We start from the raw sequence: 18,539 nt of genomic DNA, 5'->3' as shown, positions 1-18,539 counted from the left end.
GAAGGTAGAGGGCAGCCAATGCTGGCAGAATCCTCTCCTTCTTGACAGGAAACAGATACTCAGTAAATGGAATGCGAAGTCACTTCTGAATACATAACTTTCTATACTTGTATACTCTCACACATACAGATAAAATCAGTATTCTAATTATACTTTCTGATTTCCAAAATATATTTGGAATGGCAGCAAGACTTGGTAACTAAAATGTTTGAAAAAGAAGACTTACTTCAACTGTCTTCTCAGACTCTGAGAATCTTCCTCCTAATAGCCCAATCACCTCCGCCATAGACACGTGAGCATGCTACAAGGGAAGAGGACAGACTCAGACCAAATCCACACCCACACGGCAGTCAAGAGTGCTGCCAGTGCTCTGAGTAGAGGCACTTGTTAAGTTGCACTGGCTGACAGCAGGGAGCTGGCCATTGGACTCAGTCCCTTCCTGCTGCCTATGAACCTCTGAAGCACACAGTAGATGAAACTTGTTCACTTAAAAGAACATATCATTTGCATTTAAAGGGCACACAGTAAGTCACTCTAGAACCTTTTGTAGGAAACGACCTCACACACAAACTGTTAGAGGGTCTGGATGCAGTAAAGTACACACAGGGAGCCTCTGCAGTTTAGATGCAGTGGAGTGTTAGTCATCTACCAGGCAGCAGAAATGGGATATTAGAAAATGGTAAGAGGTTAATGATGGTAGACAATCTTCAAAATTCACATAAATTTTTCTTTTCTAAAATATGAAAACATACAGATGTCTGGCTTTCCTTCAAAAGAAATTACTTCCTTATAAAGAAAGTAGTTAAAATCTGAAATAGAAATCTTCTACTTTCTCTTACGTCTACAAAAAATGAATTAAGGAAATATAAGAGCAGAAACCAGAATAACTAAGTAAGGTTTAATAGGTTACCCTTACCAAATCCATTATTAAAAGTGCTTCTGAAGCCACTTTCACCTGAAACGGCTCCTGAAATATAAAAAGAAAAGGAGAGAATAAAAACAGAGATTTTTGTTCTCCCCAGTTGGAATATCCACCCCACCAAGTTCTCAACATTAGTCAAAATTCAGTACAAATGAAACTTAAAAACAACTAAACTTCAAAGGCCCAGCAGAAAAACTGCTCTTCCCTCTCATCTCCTGCCTGAACTGTTCACCCGATCCTAACTATACCCTGCCATGTCCAATACACATGCCTCACATCCACAGGTAAAGAGTAAGTATTTCCTGTCTGATGGGGCATTACTGGTGACTACTCACTGATAACAAGTACCTGCTTTTCTTCATTGAAAAAATTACAAGGTATCAGTTGGAAGGGATCAAGTGAGCTGAAAAAGAAAAAAAAATTACTAATTTGAAAATTAGCAATAATATAAACCCAAACTTTTGCCTGTATGAAAAAACATTAGAGAAGGAGAATCCCTTACAAGGAGCTCTACACATTCTTTTAGATCTGACAGAAAAACGGGATCTGGACAAAGTAGCTCTGCTGTTTTATTTCGTTCTAGCACCTGAAGGAGCTGGTAAGCAGACACAACTCTTCAACTAAAAGGAGATCAACAGTTTAGAGAAACAACTATTTCCCTGACATGGGACTTGACAGAAGTTCAAGTAAGGAGTTTCTCAAAAAAACAGCTTGTCAGGTGAAGTGCTGCAATGTATGCCTTTAACCCTACTACTCAGGAGGCAGGGGCCAGCCCGGTCTACATAGTGAGCTCTAGGCCAACCAGAGATACATTCTGAGAGTCTGTCTCAAAAGAAACACACTCACACCAACACGTGTCAGTACAGATCCACTACAATGGGGATCTATTATTGAATACTCTTTAAATTAAGGAGTAACTAACAAGTCTATAAAACAATTAAAGCAAAAAAAAAGCCCTGTGATATTATTTTTAAAAGCAGATAGAGAGGGGAAATCTAAGCAAGGCCAGATACAAAAGCATGTGAAAACAGAAAAAAATATTAAGAAATTGAGTTTTGAAAATAGCAGAACAATTTTTAAAATTTATTACTATTTTTAGGTTTATAAAATTTTACTTTATGTGCATCAGTGTTTTGCCTGAATATTATATATACCATATGTGTGCCTGGTACCCATGATTGTTCAAAGAGGATGTCAGATCCCTTGGAAGCAGAGTTATGGATGACTATGAGCCACCATATACATGCTGGGAACTGAACCTAGGTCCTTTGCAAGAGTAGCAAGTGCTCCTAATCACTGTGCTGTATCTCTAGGTACTGGGACAAATGTTTATAGAAAGAATAGCAATCACAAACGTTTCTATTAAGACAACTTGGAAAGAGTAGCATGCTGAACTCCCATCTGACAAAAGAGTCTGTGAGGTATTTTGTTTTATTAGGTTTGTGCCCCAGGGCCCAAAGACATACAGAAATTTAAAAAACTGAATAAAGAAGGTCTTTAAATTAACTGAATAAAAAGGAAGGTGAGTGAGATGGGACATGCTTGTAATCCTAGCACTTGAGAGGTAGAAGGAGGAGGATTAGTGGTTTAAAGTCATCCTCAGATTAAAACTGCATGTGTGTGTCTGTGTGTACGTGTGCACACACGAGGGAAAAGAAAACTCTTTTACCTCGTTTATATTATACAACGTATCTAATGGAGCTACTGGGTATTTTTTCATATATATTTTCTAACCATGTGTGATAAGTTAAGAAAATACTGTACCTTTTTGTTAATTTTGAAACTTTTGAAGATTTAGTAGGTTTGCACTTTTCCTCTTCTCTTCTTTTTGCCAATTCCTCTGCAGACAGATGCTAAAACAAAACAGCCAATCAAAGGGTTCATCAGCTACTCAAGCAGAATAAATAAAACAGTTAAGGATATGTGAGAACAAGAATGACCAAGTCAGTATACATTGTTTCCTTGCTACTAGTAAATACTGGGCAATAACCTTTAAAACTATGTCAAAATATATACACTTATCAAAATGTAAATATATTTCTTCTCCTGACTTGCCTACTTCAAAGGTATCAGTCATTAAGTTTCAAACACCTCCAAGTCTTTATTTCTCATTTCTAGTTTCCAGTGCTCAGGCGGCTGAATTTTCTTTTACAACTCATGACACCACAGTGTAATGATCAAAAATGCTGATTCTAATGGCTGAGGTGGTAGTTTGGTGGTAAAGTAGTAATTTGTCTAGCATGCATGAGGATCTGGTTTCATCTCTGGCACCAAGAGAGTGGGATGCCTCAACATCATACAATTCTGGAGCAGAAATGTATAGCTCTATTCATTATCAGGTGAGAGGCCATTGCTGAGCTCTGCAGCTTCCATACTTCAGAGTCAACAAATAACAGCAGCAATAAGTGTCATAGCATGCTGTGAAGTTAAACATTAATGTTCATAACCTAGTGGTTTCCACTACCACCCCTACACTCTAATTAAACAGACTATGCACCTTTTCCAGAGTATTAGTGTTTTCCTGTATCTGTCCTTTGCTTGTGCAATTCCCTCAGCCTAGAATGCTTCCATCTACATTTTGAGATGATTCTTCTGATCCTTTGCTTCAAACTCTTTCCTCATCACACTCTTTGGGAGTACCTCATATCCTTAGACAAACCTTATGGGGAGGAACCATGTATTACTTATTAATATGCCAACAAGAGTACTAGGAGTAAGGTTAGGGACAGGAAAGGGGCATGAGAAAGATAACATTTATTGAGTACCTTGTCCAAGCGGGCTTACTGAATGACTAATACTAGGACCTTAATATATTTCATCTCATTCTTTTAAAATCCTTTCAGAAACCTATTATCCATACTTCATAAATTAAAATTTGAGATTTAGTACAGTTAAGTACCTACTTGAGATAACAAAGCTAATAAATATACATTTATACCTTCTTTCCACTAATTGTCTACACACTATTTATGTGAATACATGTATGTGTGTGTGTGTATATGCACAATATTTGCTGCCTATGTTTCCTTTCAGGGTCCCAATTTTTATTAGAGGAAATAACATTTCAATATTTACAATTCAATATGCCTAATGTTTTGAACAGTATTTTATGTTTAGAATGGTATTTTAACTGGTTTAACAAACATCACTTAAAGGAACATTATTTAATGAAATAAATAGGGCATACCAACTGCTCAGTCTGGCTCTTATTCTTGATTTAGAGATAATATTGTGGAGATAGAGAATCAAAGTTCTGAGTGAAAATCAGACTCCTAGGTAACTGTACCACTGAGACCTCTGGTTTGGTTAATGGTAACTCTTCAATAAACTAACATGGGAACAAGAACAGACGCTTCAACAATGAAATCAGTGTAATATATAGGAATTTAAATGATGAGACAGTTTTCAAGGATAAGCCACAAATAAGGTCAAAATTACCTCAAATGTTTGCCCTTCTAAGTCTTTTGCATCACACCAGTTTCCCCATGGATCTCGGACTCTACGTCTCCTTGTACGCTATATTAAGAAAAAAATAAAGGCAAAATTTAACAAAATTAACCTGGCAAAATCTTTAACGAATGAACACACAAAACTTAAACACAATCTAAAACTCTATTATTTACATATTTTAATGTCTGATCATCAACTCCCTAAACTGTATTCTATTGATCATGTGTAATAGGTAATAGTCAGTTCTCTGCTTAGAGACACTCAAGTGACTTTTCTTTTCTTTTTTTTTTTGATTTTTGGAGACAGGGTTTCTCTGTGTAGCTTGGGAGCCTATCCTGGAACACTCTCTGTAGACTAGGCTGGCCTCAAACTCCCAGAAATCCACCTGCTTCTGACTCCCAAGTGCAGGGATTAAAGGTGTGTGCCACCACTACCCGGCCCTCAACTGACTTCTTGTGGGCGCTAAAAATAGTAGCCAGGTAGGAACTAGGTGGTGGTATCAAGGAACTACTTTTAAAAAACATGGCACTGATGACTTTCTGCATTTTACTTGAATTCTTCATTTTCCTTTTCATTACCATTTAGGAGCTAAAATATCAAGATAAAAAACTGTTAAGACTAGAAAGACACACCAAAAAAACAGATTTGCTTCAAATTATCTGTGTTAGAAAAGAACGCACAGCAAAGGTATAGTGAAAATAGAAGCAATGATTAACCCAGGTTTAGAAAGGCCACTGCCAAGTTAATGCAAACAGTAAAAACCTACAAAAGGTGTGAAAGCTATGCCTCAACTAGTTTTGCAAACATTGTATCTGAGGTTTTTAAAATGGGCCAGCTGCCAAATAGAGGTATAACTTGTATGATCAAAGATCCACTTGAAAACAGCCTTTCTTAAGACAGAAAATTCAGGTAGAAATTGTTCATGCCCAAAATAGTTTGAGAATTATTTTACTTGTCACCAATTTAATGTGAAACTAATGAGATCTTATTATATTTTGCCATATAGGACACTTACTGGATAACTGGTGTTTTGTTTTTGAGACAGTCTCACTGTGGAGACCATGCTGGCCTTGAACTCACTGAGATCTGCCTGTCTGTACCTTCTGAATGCTGAGGTTAAATGCATGTGCCACCACACTCAGATGGTGTATGTGTGTTGCTGTGTTTTTTTTTTTTTTTTTCTTAATGTTTATGGGTGTTTTGTGTACATGTATGTCTAAGCACTACATGCATGCCAGATGACCAGGAGGCCAGTAGAGGGTGTCAAATCTTCTGGAACTAGAGTTACAAACTCTTGTGGTCTGCATGATGTACATAATGGGAACTGAACTTGGGTCTTCTGCAAGAGCAACAGATGCTCTTAACCGCTGAGCCATCTCTCTAGCACACAACATGTTAAGTTTACAAATCAAAACCAAGTACCCAAGGCCAATTTAGTAGCAGATATTTCTACAGACTCTGACAGTGAACTTGAAGGGTTTTACAGTTTGTTTGTTTTTTGTATCATACACAATAGGAAAGCATAAAATTAAATAGCTAAGGTGAAATACAAGAGAAAACATATTCTTCCACTCAATAGCCATTTGTTTAGTAAAACAGTTGCTTACCATAGACTGTAGGCGGCAGGCAAGCTGGTATGCTGCTGCTTCTGCATCTTTTCTGTCACTCACTCGTACTTTATCAACTGGCTGTGGCCTGTTATATATTGCCTGCTCTGTTGGAATTCAGGAAAGATAAAAAATCTATTATTCTGCGGAATCTGTTCAACGGGAAGATATACTATACTGACTACAGCTGAGCTCCCGTGATTCTTATCCCGCAATTATACATTTGATGTGCCACTTAGCTTTCAAATAAAAAAGCTGTTAAAAAAATGGCAGCTCAATAATAGCAATTATGAAGAAGCGAGTAATCTGTATAACTTCTGGTTAAATGAGTGCTGAGCCCACTTTGTTGACTTTGGCAGTTTAGTACATAAAACTATGTCTTGTCTGTGGCTGCAGCTAAAATAACTCAGTTTCACAAATAGCTCATTTCTACACAGAGCTTGGGGCACAAATGCCACATACATGGAAGAGGAACCCTAAGGCAGACTGCCCATTCTCAATACACAAAAGCGAAATCACCTATCAGAGGCTTTCTGGTTAGCTCTCTCGCTCACCTCCCAAACCAGGGGTGGTAAAGTTCTGGTTCCTTATCACTACCTGTACCCATCACCATTAACTTTTTCAGAGCTTGTCATGTGAATTCAGTGATCAGGAAGGATTCGTTCTGACATATCCCTTCTCATTAACTTTGAATCAAAAAAATATATATATCAAGACTGAAAGACTTTCACTAATTAAAAAATTTTTGTGTGTGCATGTGTACACATGTGCAGGTGCATGCATGTTGAAGTCATAAGGCAACTTGTTGGAGTTGGTTCTCTCCTACTAAGTACATCCCAGTGATCAAACTCAAGTCTCAGGCTTAGGGACAAATGCCACTGAGTACCTCACCAGCCTTGTTAAAATACTTTTGTACTTTTATTAGATTTAAACATGTAAGTTTGTAAGTTACTGCCTTTATTTAATCATTGCTAGAAAGCATCTCTAGCAGGAATATAGTATAAGGTAACACTTCAAATTTCAGATTTTGTTGGATCTTGGAATATGTGCAGAAAAATGCTCGCAACATCTAAACCTTTTTAACAGCCATGCTCATCTCAGCTTCTATCTTTTTAAGTATAGGCTATTCTTAGACTTCTCATAAATTTACTTTTACTTGACAAAGAATTGTTAAAATATTTCTATTATGTAGATAAAATATTTTTCTTTAAAATTATATCTTCAAAGGGATACAGTTTAATTAGCAGAAATCTGTTTAACATCAAATCTTAATGACACACTTATTTCATAATGTTACACTCTTTCTCTGAATTCCATATACTTAAATCTACTTGAATTTGAACCATCATAAAAATTAATCGGTGCTATAAGGATAAAAAATGCCAAGTAAAAGATGTTGTTGGGTTTTTATTTTTACCACATCCAAAATTGATTGCTCCTATCAACTCGAGGTATGTATGAATCCGTCCAATACAATTAACATCCCCACAGTTCTTCAGGCCAGGACGTACTGAGGTCTTATTTAAGTATTTCGGTTTGCATATTTCCCTAATTAAGAGATGGAAGTACAATTATTTTGGATGAATAGAAACATTTTAAAAAGGATTTCTGGGGAAAACTTTTAATATATGAAGTATCTTAAAATTTTACCCTCACTCAATGCCTAATTGTGTAACAAATAAACACCCAAGTGTCCTTTTTTCCCCACAAGTATCTTTAAACAATGTGACAACTTACAAGTACCTGTAATGGAAGTGTGATTGTGTTACAAATATTCTTCCCCCATACTAAGCCCCATAGATCCCAGGATCCCCCAACCTTGAAATTAGCAGCTTACTTTGTACAGAACCAAATTCCTACCAACATCTGTGAATAAAAAAAGCACTTTGGGAATTAAGAAGATTTAGTATTGAGATCGTCTTCCTACTTTTCCTTTTTTTATAATACAGTCCTCATGCTCTAGGCAACTGTTGTAACCCTGAGTTACACTCTCTGTCCCAAGGCTTTCTCAGCTCTGCCAATGCTGTTAATTAATTCTCAAAAAGCTTTACATATTGTATATTCATTTTTAATTATAATAAGCACTTAGTCTCAAAAGAAAACAGATATAAGTATTCTAAGGATTTCCAAAGGAATTAAAAAACTCCCAATGAAATTACAGATTCATATAATAATTATTTATTTGCTTAATGTTCTCTGCTAGAAAGCACAATATAATATTTAACAGGAACTTCATAATAATAGAAATAAATCAATTACTGATTATGCCAAATGCTGTACTGTTAGCTACCCATGCTCAGCCTTCCTAATTCTAAGAGCAAGGTTTTACCAATCCCATCTTAGAAAGGAGCAAACAACCTGGCCAGCACCTCGTTACTTAAGGAAGTGGTAAGATCAAGATGCAGACACTGACCCAAGGTTAAATGACAGCACAGATACTACTTAGTCACATTTTATTCTATAAGTACTTGTGTCCCGTGTCCCAGACACTGTTCTAGGAACAAGGGTTTGAGAGGTGAATAATAGAAAATTCCTACTTTCAAAGGTCTTAAATACCAATGGAGACTATCAATAATAAACAAATAACAGTGATAAAAAGAAAAAGAAGCCTAAGTGGATTGATAAATGGATATAGGACTACAAACAGGCACAGACTACTTTAGACAGGATGCTTATAGAAAGCCTCCCTAAACAGACAAAATTTAAGTCCTTAAATCTGTGAAGTTCATACAACAGGAAAATAATTGTGATAGAGGACAATGTTGTAACTTCTACAAAAAAGCTGGCATCCCAGTGTGCCACGAAAAAAGCAAACAAACTAACAAACAAAGACAGGAGCCTGAAAACTGCCTTCTTCAGCCAAAAGGCGTTGCCAGAAAGTCAACAGTCTTGCTCATAGCTTAAACAGCAAACATTTCTGTTCAGCAAAGACATCCAATCCTCTTCCCCTAACACCTGGAATGCCCATGGTAAGCACTGCCTTAAGCAGAGCGCACTCAATGAATAAAAAAGAACCATCTTCACACTGGCTGCATCCTTGAGGGATTAGGGTAGAAGACAATTGACAAAACTGTAGCCTTTTTAGTGGCAGTAAGCAGTGTGACAAAAACAAATACAGGATGCCAGAACAGACAGGAGCATGACCACAGATCTCCCCCTATGGAGTCAAAGAACCGTCACAGTACACTCTGAAGGAAGAGAAGCTAAGGCTGGAGTTCAGCTTTTTAAACACTAAATCAACACAGAAACTGAAATCGCTTCACCCCTTGTGTGACCTGGAATCAGGTTCTCATCCTCTGTGAACCTCATTTCTTCATTTGTAAAGACTACCAAGAAAACTGAAGATGATTTAAATATAATGCATGGCATGTGGCATAATATCTGTGTTAATAGCTGGTTAACACTTCAATAAAAACTTCTCCTAAATAAAACCAATTGCACCTGCTCTCCTGGACAAGAAAGGTCAAGTAGGTCTCTTTATTTTCAAAACTTTTCCTTTCCTTTTTTAAAGTATTACCTGTATTCTGTTTTGTACTTTATGCCTTTCTCTTTAAAAACATTTCTTCTGCTTTTACACTTTTCTATTAGATCAGAAACTGTAAACATACATACATTTAAAAACTGTATGTAAACAAATACCAAATAGGCTTTGTGTACTAAGGTAAAGGATTAGGAAACTACTGCCATATAATTTATACCACCTATGTAATTTATCCTGCTAATTTAAAATTCAAAATTCAATGTAACAAATAAAATTTTTAAAAAATAACATTAATTATGCACAAGCTGTGGCATTTCTGAGGTAGAAACTGTTTTGAAGGCCTTCAATTATGGCTATCCATCCTTTTATTTTCAAAACCAAACCAAAGTATGAACAGAGATCTAATTTAATTAGCATTTAAAAACTGTCTATAAGGCAACGTGGAATAACAGAATGGGGTCAGTGGCTGGTTGAAAGATCAAAGGCAGGTACCCTAACCTCTATTTGAGAATTGTGCTAATCTGTTTCAAATGGCAAAGATCCCATTTGCCTATTCACAGGACTGTTGTGAAGACTCAGATGAGGAGATACAGTGCAGCTTTCTGTAAACCACAAAGCACTACATAAATGTCAATTGTTTCTCTTAAGTATTCCTTACTCTAATGACATCTATAGCCAGAGGACGATTCTCTATCGATTTCATCAGGGAAAGATCACTGTTTTATCAGTGCAAATACACTTTAGGATATGGCTGTTTTTAAAAGCCAAGTAAGTCAATGTTATCTGAGTGAAATGAGAGCTATTTAACAGGGCACACAGCAATCTTCAGTAGCATTTCTAGGTTCTAGCAGAAAGTCATTGTGACAGGACAGGAAAACTCTGACAGAAGAAAAATAAAGGATAACATAGAATCCCCACGCAAAGAATAGGGAAGCTCTCTAAAACATTAGTAGCAACTATGGATTGCTATCAGAGGCTTAATAAGCTACCATGAACAAGTTTAGTTACTTTCAGTGTATTTAGGTTAATACAGACTAAGGTCTTTTGGTTTAATAATTGAGCTCATTCCACATTGAAAGTTGCAAGCACTGAAGAGTTAATTCTGAGAACAGTCTAATGACTCCCCTGTCTCTAGGTCTGTCCTCCTTTATACTCAAGTACATATGAAAACTGGAAATTCTCTCCTTTCCCAGGACAGTAGTGTTTTATAGTTATAGCCTCCCAACACTGCCACAAGAAACTGCTTCCCCCCAAATGGTCATCCCCTTTTTCTCATGGTCACACAGGACAGGACAGATGTGTTATGACAGCAAGGGATGCTTACCAAAGTTTTAAAGAGGTTCACTATGAGAAACTTTAAATCTTGACTACTGAAGGAGGACATGTGAAAGCTCTTTGGATCTCTAGAAAATCCTTGATTCTGCATGGGCCTAACCAATATACTTCAGAGTATCAAGTTTTTAGAACATGTGCAATGTAATTCTTACCACTGATCCAAAATGTAATTTCTAATTTTCAAATAGCGTTCTGGTGTTTTAGTTTGACGCCCCTCAAAAAATTCAGGAATTGCTTGCTTTTCTTCTTCTTGAATGATATTTCTATCTATTTCCACTTCTTGCTCTGGTGGCTTAAGCTCTTCTGCCTCATGGTTTTCCTCCTCCATCTGAAAAGGAGGCAAAAGCATTTCGCTTCCACTTGAATCCTGCTGACTCTCATAGGACTCTGGAGAAGGTGAGTGCTTCGCTTCATCTGTTATTTCTTTTCCAACTTGCACATCAGACTCTTCAACTAGTTTGCTGGACTTCTCACTAAATTCAACTGAGTTTTTGCCATTATTGCTCTGTTGTATAGCCCCCAATGTAATTTCTGAGCTTGAGCATGCTTCTGCTTCACTCTGCTCCACATTCTGAAGATACTCCCCAGAAGATTTAGCTAACATGCCTTTTGAGCATATGAATTCTCCTTGGTTGGCTTTACAAGTTTTACTATTGGGAATGTCTAAAGTAAGATGGCTGCCAGAATTCTTTTGTGGCGATTGAGAAGTCAACTCATCCAGTTCGTCTGTGATGTCTACGTCTTCATCATCAGATAACTTTTCAATTTTTACAGCATTCAAGTTAGGATCAGCACGCCCCCTTAAACATGATGCTGCCCAAACCTTTGTCCTTTCATCTTTATTTTTAACCTGAAGATCACTGCTGCTCTTCTGAGTTGGTGTTTCTTTCTGCACACCCCACTTTACCTTTTTAAGAATCAAAAAAGCATTCACATAATATTAAGATTTGAAATTTAATCACTTAGATAAAATATTTTTAAACTAAGTACATATTAACAGCCATCATATCTTCACTTGCTTTTTAAAAATCTCACAGAATTTCTACATAGTTAGAAAAGCCATTCTGAAGCCATGAAGTTTCACAATGGATTTTACATTTTCACTATTGAATATACTTTGATGCACTTATCCACTACCAAAAATGAAACCTCCTTGACACTGACAAAGTTAGAACTAAAAAAGCAATTAGCTTTTTGTTTGTTTGTTTGTTTTTTGTTTTTCAAGACAGGGTTTCTTTGGGTAGCCCTGGCTGTCCAGAACTCAATCTGTAGACCAGGCTGGCCTCAAACTCAGAGAACTCAGAGATCCACCTGCCTCTGCCTCCTGAGTATTAGGTTTAAAGGTGTGTGCCACCACTGCCTGGCAACAATTAATTTTGTATCTTCTTTCATACCTCGTGTCCATCGTCTGCACTCAGTCTGTCCTTATCCCCTAATCATCCCCTAATATTTAGCCTTTCTTGTGCTCTTTTTAACATGTTATACTGCACTCATGCATACGCTTGCTTACATATATACATATATACATATATTACTGACTAGATCCCACATATGAGAGAGAACACCCAGTTTTCTGGGATAGAAAATACATATTTTTTTAAGCAAAACCATACTACTCTATCCATCTTCCTATGAATTTTGTAATTTCATTTTTCTTTAAAGCTAGATAATATTCATTACACACATACACACACACCCCAAAGTTTCATTATCCAGTCATAGACTGATTCCAATTTTCTTACTATATTGAATAAAGCAATCTAGCAGAAGACATTATTTACATTAGAAAAAAAAAATCTCAGTTAAGGCACTTCCAAATTTCACATCATTATCCTCCTAGATCTCAAAGAAACACAGTTAGAAATTCTAAGTATCAAAACTCTACAACTGGGGCTGGAGAGCTGGCTCAGCAGTTAAAGAGCACTGGCTGCTTTTCTAGAGGATCTGGGACCGGTTTCAGAACCCACATGGAGGCTCACAGCCATCTGTAACTCCAGTTAGAGGATCCAAGGCTCTCCTTCTGGCCTCTGGGGGCACTGTATACACTATGGTGTACGCACACATATGTACGCAAAACACCCATACATATAAAATTTAAAAACCTAGTTTTTAAAGAAAATGTACACAGCTAAATACAGAACAATTGAAAAATTGTTGAAAAATTAAGAACTAGATCATGACTACTTCTTTCTGAAGAAGGTTGTCAATATTTTCAGGCAGTTCTTTATAATAATAAAAAAAAGTCTGTCTTTAGACAGATTTCTAGCCATGTTAGTTAACATTTATATCCCCTAAACTCCAAGTATTTCCACAAGTTTCTTCTACAGTGCAAATATTTATAAAAGAATAGGTATCTTCCAGAGGTAATGTTAGGCTGCTGAGCACTTCTTTCTAGGAATACCATTTGCTGTAGACTGTCTAAGTTCTGCTCTACTTGACAGCAACCCTCAGAACAATGGGGAGGTGTGGAGCACTGAACATGCACCAGAAGCCACGAGAGTGTGGAGCTGCATTCTGAGTCACCCATCAGAAGTTGCAGACAGGACATGGCTGCTCCGAGGTATTTTAAAATATTAAAAAACAAAAAGCAAACAAACAAACAAAATCCACTGGCCAGACAGAGGACTTAGTAAGGCAAGCTTGACAACATCAGTTCAATCTCTAGTGTCCACATCATGGAAGAAGAGAACTTATTCCCACAAGTTGTCCTTTGACCTCCACGGTCCTGCCATAGCACACATGCATGGTCCCATACACACATAGAATAAACGTTATCAACTTTTTAAAGATCCAAAACACATGTTGTAAGTATACACTACTTTAGCTATAGTAAGTCTTAACAATAAGACCACTTAGCTGAAGATGATGATGCATGCCTACAATCTCAGCATTCAGGAAGACTGTCATATCATTCTAGGCCAGCTGGGGCTATACAGTAAAATCCTGTGTCAAAAACAAACAAACAACCCCCCCAAAACACCCAAAGCAATCCAGAATATACTTACTGTCTGTCCTGAGTATTTGTGCTCAGTAACTTTATCCAAAACTTTATTATTATTTAGGATATCTGTACTCTGCTTACCTTATTTTTAAAGTATTGTCTGGCATAACTCTTCACTTGCAAAACTGTGCGACTTTCAACTAGTGTTGCGATTTTGGTCCATCTTCGGCCAAATTTAGCCTGTTATTAAAATGGAAACAAATTTGCTTTGAAGTACATTACTTTGTAATACTTCAAACAGTTGCCACAAAATGAAACCTGATCTGTTAGACTATGCTCTTAAAAACCAAAGCCCATATTTCTTTGTTCAGTTCTGAAAACTAAACAAAATGACTTACAACAGCCCAAAAAAGAAAGTTAGGTGACATTTTTAAATTTTTCTTAAAGAATCAACTGGACACATTAGCTACTAGTTGCAACTTTTAAACTCAAACTTTATACTTCCTACAGTGCCTTTTAAGTATCCTATAGCAAACACTCTACACTGGGTGCACAGTGAAATGAGGGTATACAGTGCAATGACTTTCAAGATTCAATGACAAATGAAGAAGACCTACAACCAAAAACTCCCTTCTGGGGTCAAAGGCTGTGCCCTACCCTGGGTGTTCCCATGGACATTTCATGTGCAAAAGAGAATATACACAATTCTAGCTATACAAAGGACATTGAGACACTAAGTCTAAACTTTAGTATATAAATCTTCACTAACACAAGATGGTATTTTGCACAGTAGATCAACAACATATCACCCCCTTTTTAAGAATTTAAAATGAAACAAAAACAAAGCTAAAACCAACTAAATACAGCCCAAAAAAACCTCCCCAGATTCAGATCTACAGACCAAGTAGACATGTCCTGTGATAGTAAAATATCTTTAAAGATCTAACCCAAATGATAAAGCCCAACTTATATGCTTATTTCTGTTACCCAGATGGGCAATATGTTAAAACTCAAAGCACTTCTGGGAAAACTTATAAATTACTTAAGAGTAACACCCAGCTAGTATTAACCAACTGAAGCATCGGTTCTTTTTACTGTGAAGGCCAATGACTTGGTATTATGAAACGCATTCAGAGACAGCAGGGACCAAGGTAAATTGAGATCTTTTAGGATAACAGGGTTTGAACCCTAAGAAAATAAAAGGTGACACTAGCAAGAGGAGCACAGAAAATATCCACCAGTTTCAAAGAGCAGGAAAGATATAGCCCCACACTAAAGAAACAGAAGGAATAAAATATTGCCTCATCATCAGCATTCCACTGCATTCCTTCCCAAGCCTGAGAGAAACTGTATCAATAGATAATAGAGGGCAACACAGCAATTGCCCAATAAATCAAAGCATTCCTTCTGTAGGAAAACATTCTGTTTAAAATGATCTGTGTACAAATTTCTATGTGTCTATATAAATAAATTCTCATCTGCTGATATATGGACCAAACATCCCTAGGATATTCAAAAAAGAGCTACCTCAGAAATGAAAGTGAGGCTTATTACCCGATAATTTTAGGTGTGAGTTCTGAATACACAAATGGGTCTCCATAGCCATCACTATTGTCAACAATAAAAACAAAAGCAGAATCTTACGTTCACAAACCACTCGCTAATATCAGCATATGCACATTTAGTCTCCGATAAGGGGCAAACATAGAAGTTATCCCTCGTAAATAAATTATCATTATTAGATTGTCATACAACAGATAAATAGCCAATATAACTATCATCAGTACAGAAAAAATAGAAAAAAACGCTCCAGATATTTATGTATTTGTATTGAAACACCATAATACATAGCTGTACTGACAAGAATACAAACATATTTTACTTCTCATAATTTGAATGTTATTAATTGAATTTTATTCAAACATCCCATAATTATATATTACCTATATAATGCCTATAAAATCTCAAAATCAAATTTGATATAAGTCTGAGTTACATATAACCTAAAGGAAAATAACCAACCTACTCTCAAAAGTTTAAATTAATGGTTATTTTATGAAACATTTCTCCATGTTGTGAAGTATTTTCAGTATCTGATTCACATATACACTTTACTAATTTTTATTTATATTAGAAACAATCTTATTTTACATACCAATCCCAGTTCCCTCTCCCTCCCGTCCTCCATTCCTCCCACCAACCCTCCATCCCACTCCCTATCCACGCCTCAGGGAGTGAGGCCTCCTATGGGGAATCATCAAAGTCTGTCACATCATTTGGGGCAGGACCTAGGCCCTTCCCTATGTATCTAGGCTGAGAGAGTATCCCTCCAAAGGGAATGAGCTCCCAAAGCCCACTCGTGCACTAGGGATAAATATCGGTTCCAATGCCAGAGGCCCCATAGACTGCTCAGGTCCCCCAACTGACACCCACATTCAGGGGGCCTGGTTTGGTCCTATGCTGGTTCCCCAGCTGTCAGACTAGGGTCTATGAGCTCCCCCTTGCTCAGGTCAGCTGTTTCTGTGGTTTTCCCCAGCATGGTCTTGACCCCTTTGCTCATCACTCCTCCCCACACACATATTTTTTATACTTCATGACGTCTATATTTTTCAAGAGATTTCAGTGAAACATTTACGCAAAAAATGTCTCTGGTCTTCAAATATATATATACTGAAAAATGTGGATCATGCACAATGCTAAATAGTTGAATGAAAAAGAAAGAATTAAGTTTATCTCCTATTGCAAATATACAAACTTTTTAAAAACTTTGCTTCTATAATAATTTTATCATTAGTTAAAGTTTTCCCTACTTACCAGTCCTTGTTCAAACAGTTCTTTTTCTTCTATCGTCCACTTTACTGAATAACTGGCTGGTTTTGTAGGAGAATGTACCCTGAAAGAAAAAAAGAGGAATTACAAAAAAAAAAAAAAAATGAAATGGAACGTTCCATTTAAGCAGCCAGAGGTTAGACACCAGTGGTTCTCAACCTTCCTAATGCTGTGATGCTTTATAGAGTTCCTCAAGTTGTGGTGATACCCCATCCTAAAATCATCTTCATTGCTATTTCATAACTCTAGTTCTGCTAGTGTTGTGATTCATAAAAGTATGTGTTTTCTGATGGTCTTAGGTGACCCCTGTGAAAGAGTTGTTGGAACCTGCAATGGGCTGTGATGCACAGGCTGAGAACCACTGTTATAGACAGTCACTTGAATAAAACCATGACTTCTAGTCTACTAAAAAAGGAGGGGAAGGGGACAGCTACTGCAACTGGTACCTGGGCAGTAAGGTTTACCCGTTTCTTATCTTTACCAGAATGAGTGTAAAAAATGTATATAACAATAGTATATGCATATACATAGGTATATATATGTACACACACACACACACACACACACACACACACACACACACACGCACGCACGCACGCACGCACGCGCACACACACACACACACACACACACACACACGCACGCACGCACACAAATATAATCTTTGGGTCTGAGTAAAGACAACATTAAAAGACATTTCTCTGGTAACAAATAGGTCTCCACAGACTGAAAACAAAAAGCAGCCATTAATATGTTCTCAAAGCCTAAGAATTTAAATCATAAAACTATGGCATCGCATTTATTGCTTTTAAATTCTGTATCACAAGAAATTAGAGCATAGTAAGAAAACTCTCCAATTTCATCAAGCATTCAATCTTCTCACTAACTTCACTTTGCTTATGTAGCAAAATATAAAAGCCAAAGTCTGCTTAATGCTCAAACAAGTTTATAAATGCTGAATAATGACCATGTTTTCCAATTAAAAAGAGGTTATTTGTAAAACATTTAATTTTTCTAGAATTTTTTGAGACAGGGTGTTGCTATGTAGTCCTAATTGGCCTAGAACTTACTATGTAGAGCAAGTTGGTCTTCAACTTGTGGAAATTCTGATTTGGCCTTCCAACTACTGGAATTACAGGCATGTACCACTATCCCCAGTCCAATTTTCCTAGGTAATTTTTAGAAGTCACAGATCCAAATGAAATTGTACGTAACAAATTTTAAATTATCAGACGGAACAAAAATCAAGTCAATTCATAATATATCTTTATGATGTGATAAACTGCCAAAAGAAAGACATTTTTAAAAAATTCTGGCAAATACATGATGGCATAAATGTACTCTAATATCTGCGCCAAAACCATCTTTAAAAAAATCTCTTGTCTTTTGAATCAAGAGAGCTGTTCACTGACTAAATCTAACTGTTAAGAATGTTCTTCTAATTCTCAATTGACCTAAAAAAGTTTTAAGGGGCTGGAGAGATGGCTTAGTAGTCACAGTACTCAACTGCTAGCACTTCTATCAGGCTGCAACAACTGCCTGTAACTCCAGCTCCAATGGACCGGACACCTCTGGTCTCCCTGGGCACCCACACTCACACACTCATACCCACACAGAGACACAAGTGAACACACACAATGAAAAGTAAAAAGGATTTTTATTTTTTAAAAAAAAAAAAGGGTTTAAAAATATAAAATAGGTACATACATGATTTTTGCTGTTTTCTGCAGGCTGCACATGAAAAAAAAAGAAAACAAGAAGCTTGTGAAGAAGTTACTAAATCTGCAATTCAAAACTTTTAATGCAACTTTTAATGATTTTACCTGTTGGTGTATTTTTTATCATCTTCCTTTTGATTGACCCAGAATTTTCCTGGAAGTGATTTATTAGACAAATAATACCTAGGTAATTTTTAAGGAAACGTAAACAATATTAAAGTCATATAATTCTTATGTAGTATCAAGTAGGCAGACT

General features: G+C 36.7%; 1 protein-coding gene across 8 annotated transcripts in view; it reads right to left on the bottom strand.

Annotated features, from left to right (window-relative positions):
- Positions 1-18,539, bottom strand: part of Mysm1 (Myb like, SWIRM and MPN domains 1) — a 37,524-nt gene that overhangs the window by 10,373 nt on the left and 8,612 nt on the right. For all 8 annotated transcript variants that reach the window (XM_027400427.2, XM_035439800.1, XM_027400430.2 and 5 more), the window contains 12 exons: positions 18,389-18,466; positions 18,273-18,296; positions 16,551-16,629; positions 13,878-13,976; positions 10,948-11,702; positions 7,397-7,527; positions 5,980-6,086; positions 4,361-4,438; positions 2,687-2,775; positions 1,271-1,325; positions 917-967; positions 227-301 (listed from right to left, as the gene is read on the bottom strand). In XM_027400427.2, coding sequence (XP_027256228.1) covers positions 227-301; positions 917-967; positions 1,271-1,325; positions 2,687-2,775; positions 4,361-4,438; positions 5,980-6,086; positions 7,397-7,527; positions 10,948-11,702; positions 13,878-13,976; positions 16,551-16,629; positions 18,273-18,296; positions 18,389-18,466 — 1,621 coding nt within the window. The remainder of the gene's footprint in view (positions 1-226; positions 302-916; positions 968-1,270; positions 1,326-2,686; positions 2,776-4,360; positions 4,439-5,979; positions 6,087-7,396; positions 7,528-10,947; positions 11,703-13,877; positions 13,977-16,550; positions 16,630-18,272; positions 18,297-18,388; positions 18,467-18,539) is intronic.

The sequence above is a fragment of the Cricetulus griseus genome, chromosome 2 (assembly GCF_003668045.3).
Source record: "Cricetulus griseus strain 17A/GY chromosome 2, alternate assembly CriGri-PICRH-1.0, whole genome shotgun sequence".
Lineage (NCBI taxonomy): Eukaryota > Metazoa > Chordata > Mammalia > Rodentia > Cricetidae > Cricetulus > Cricetulus griseus.
Note: the sequence above shows the minus strand (reverse complement) of the source record. Positions and strands in the feature narration are given on the sequence as shown.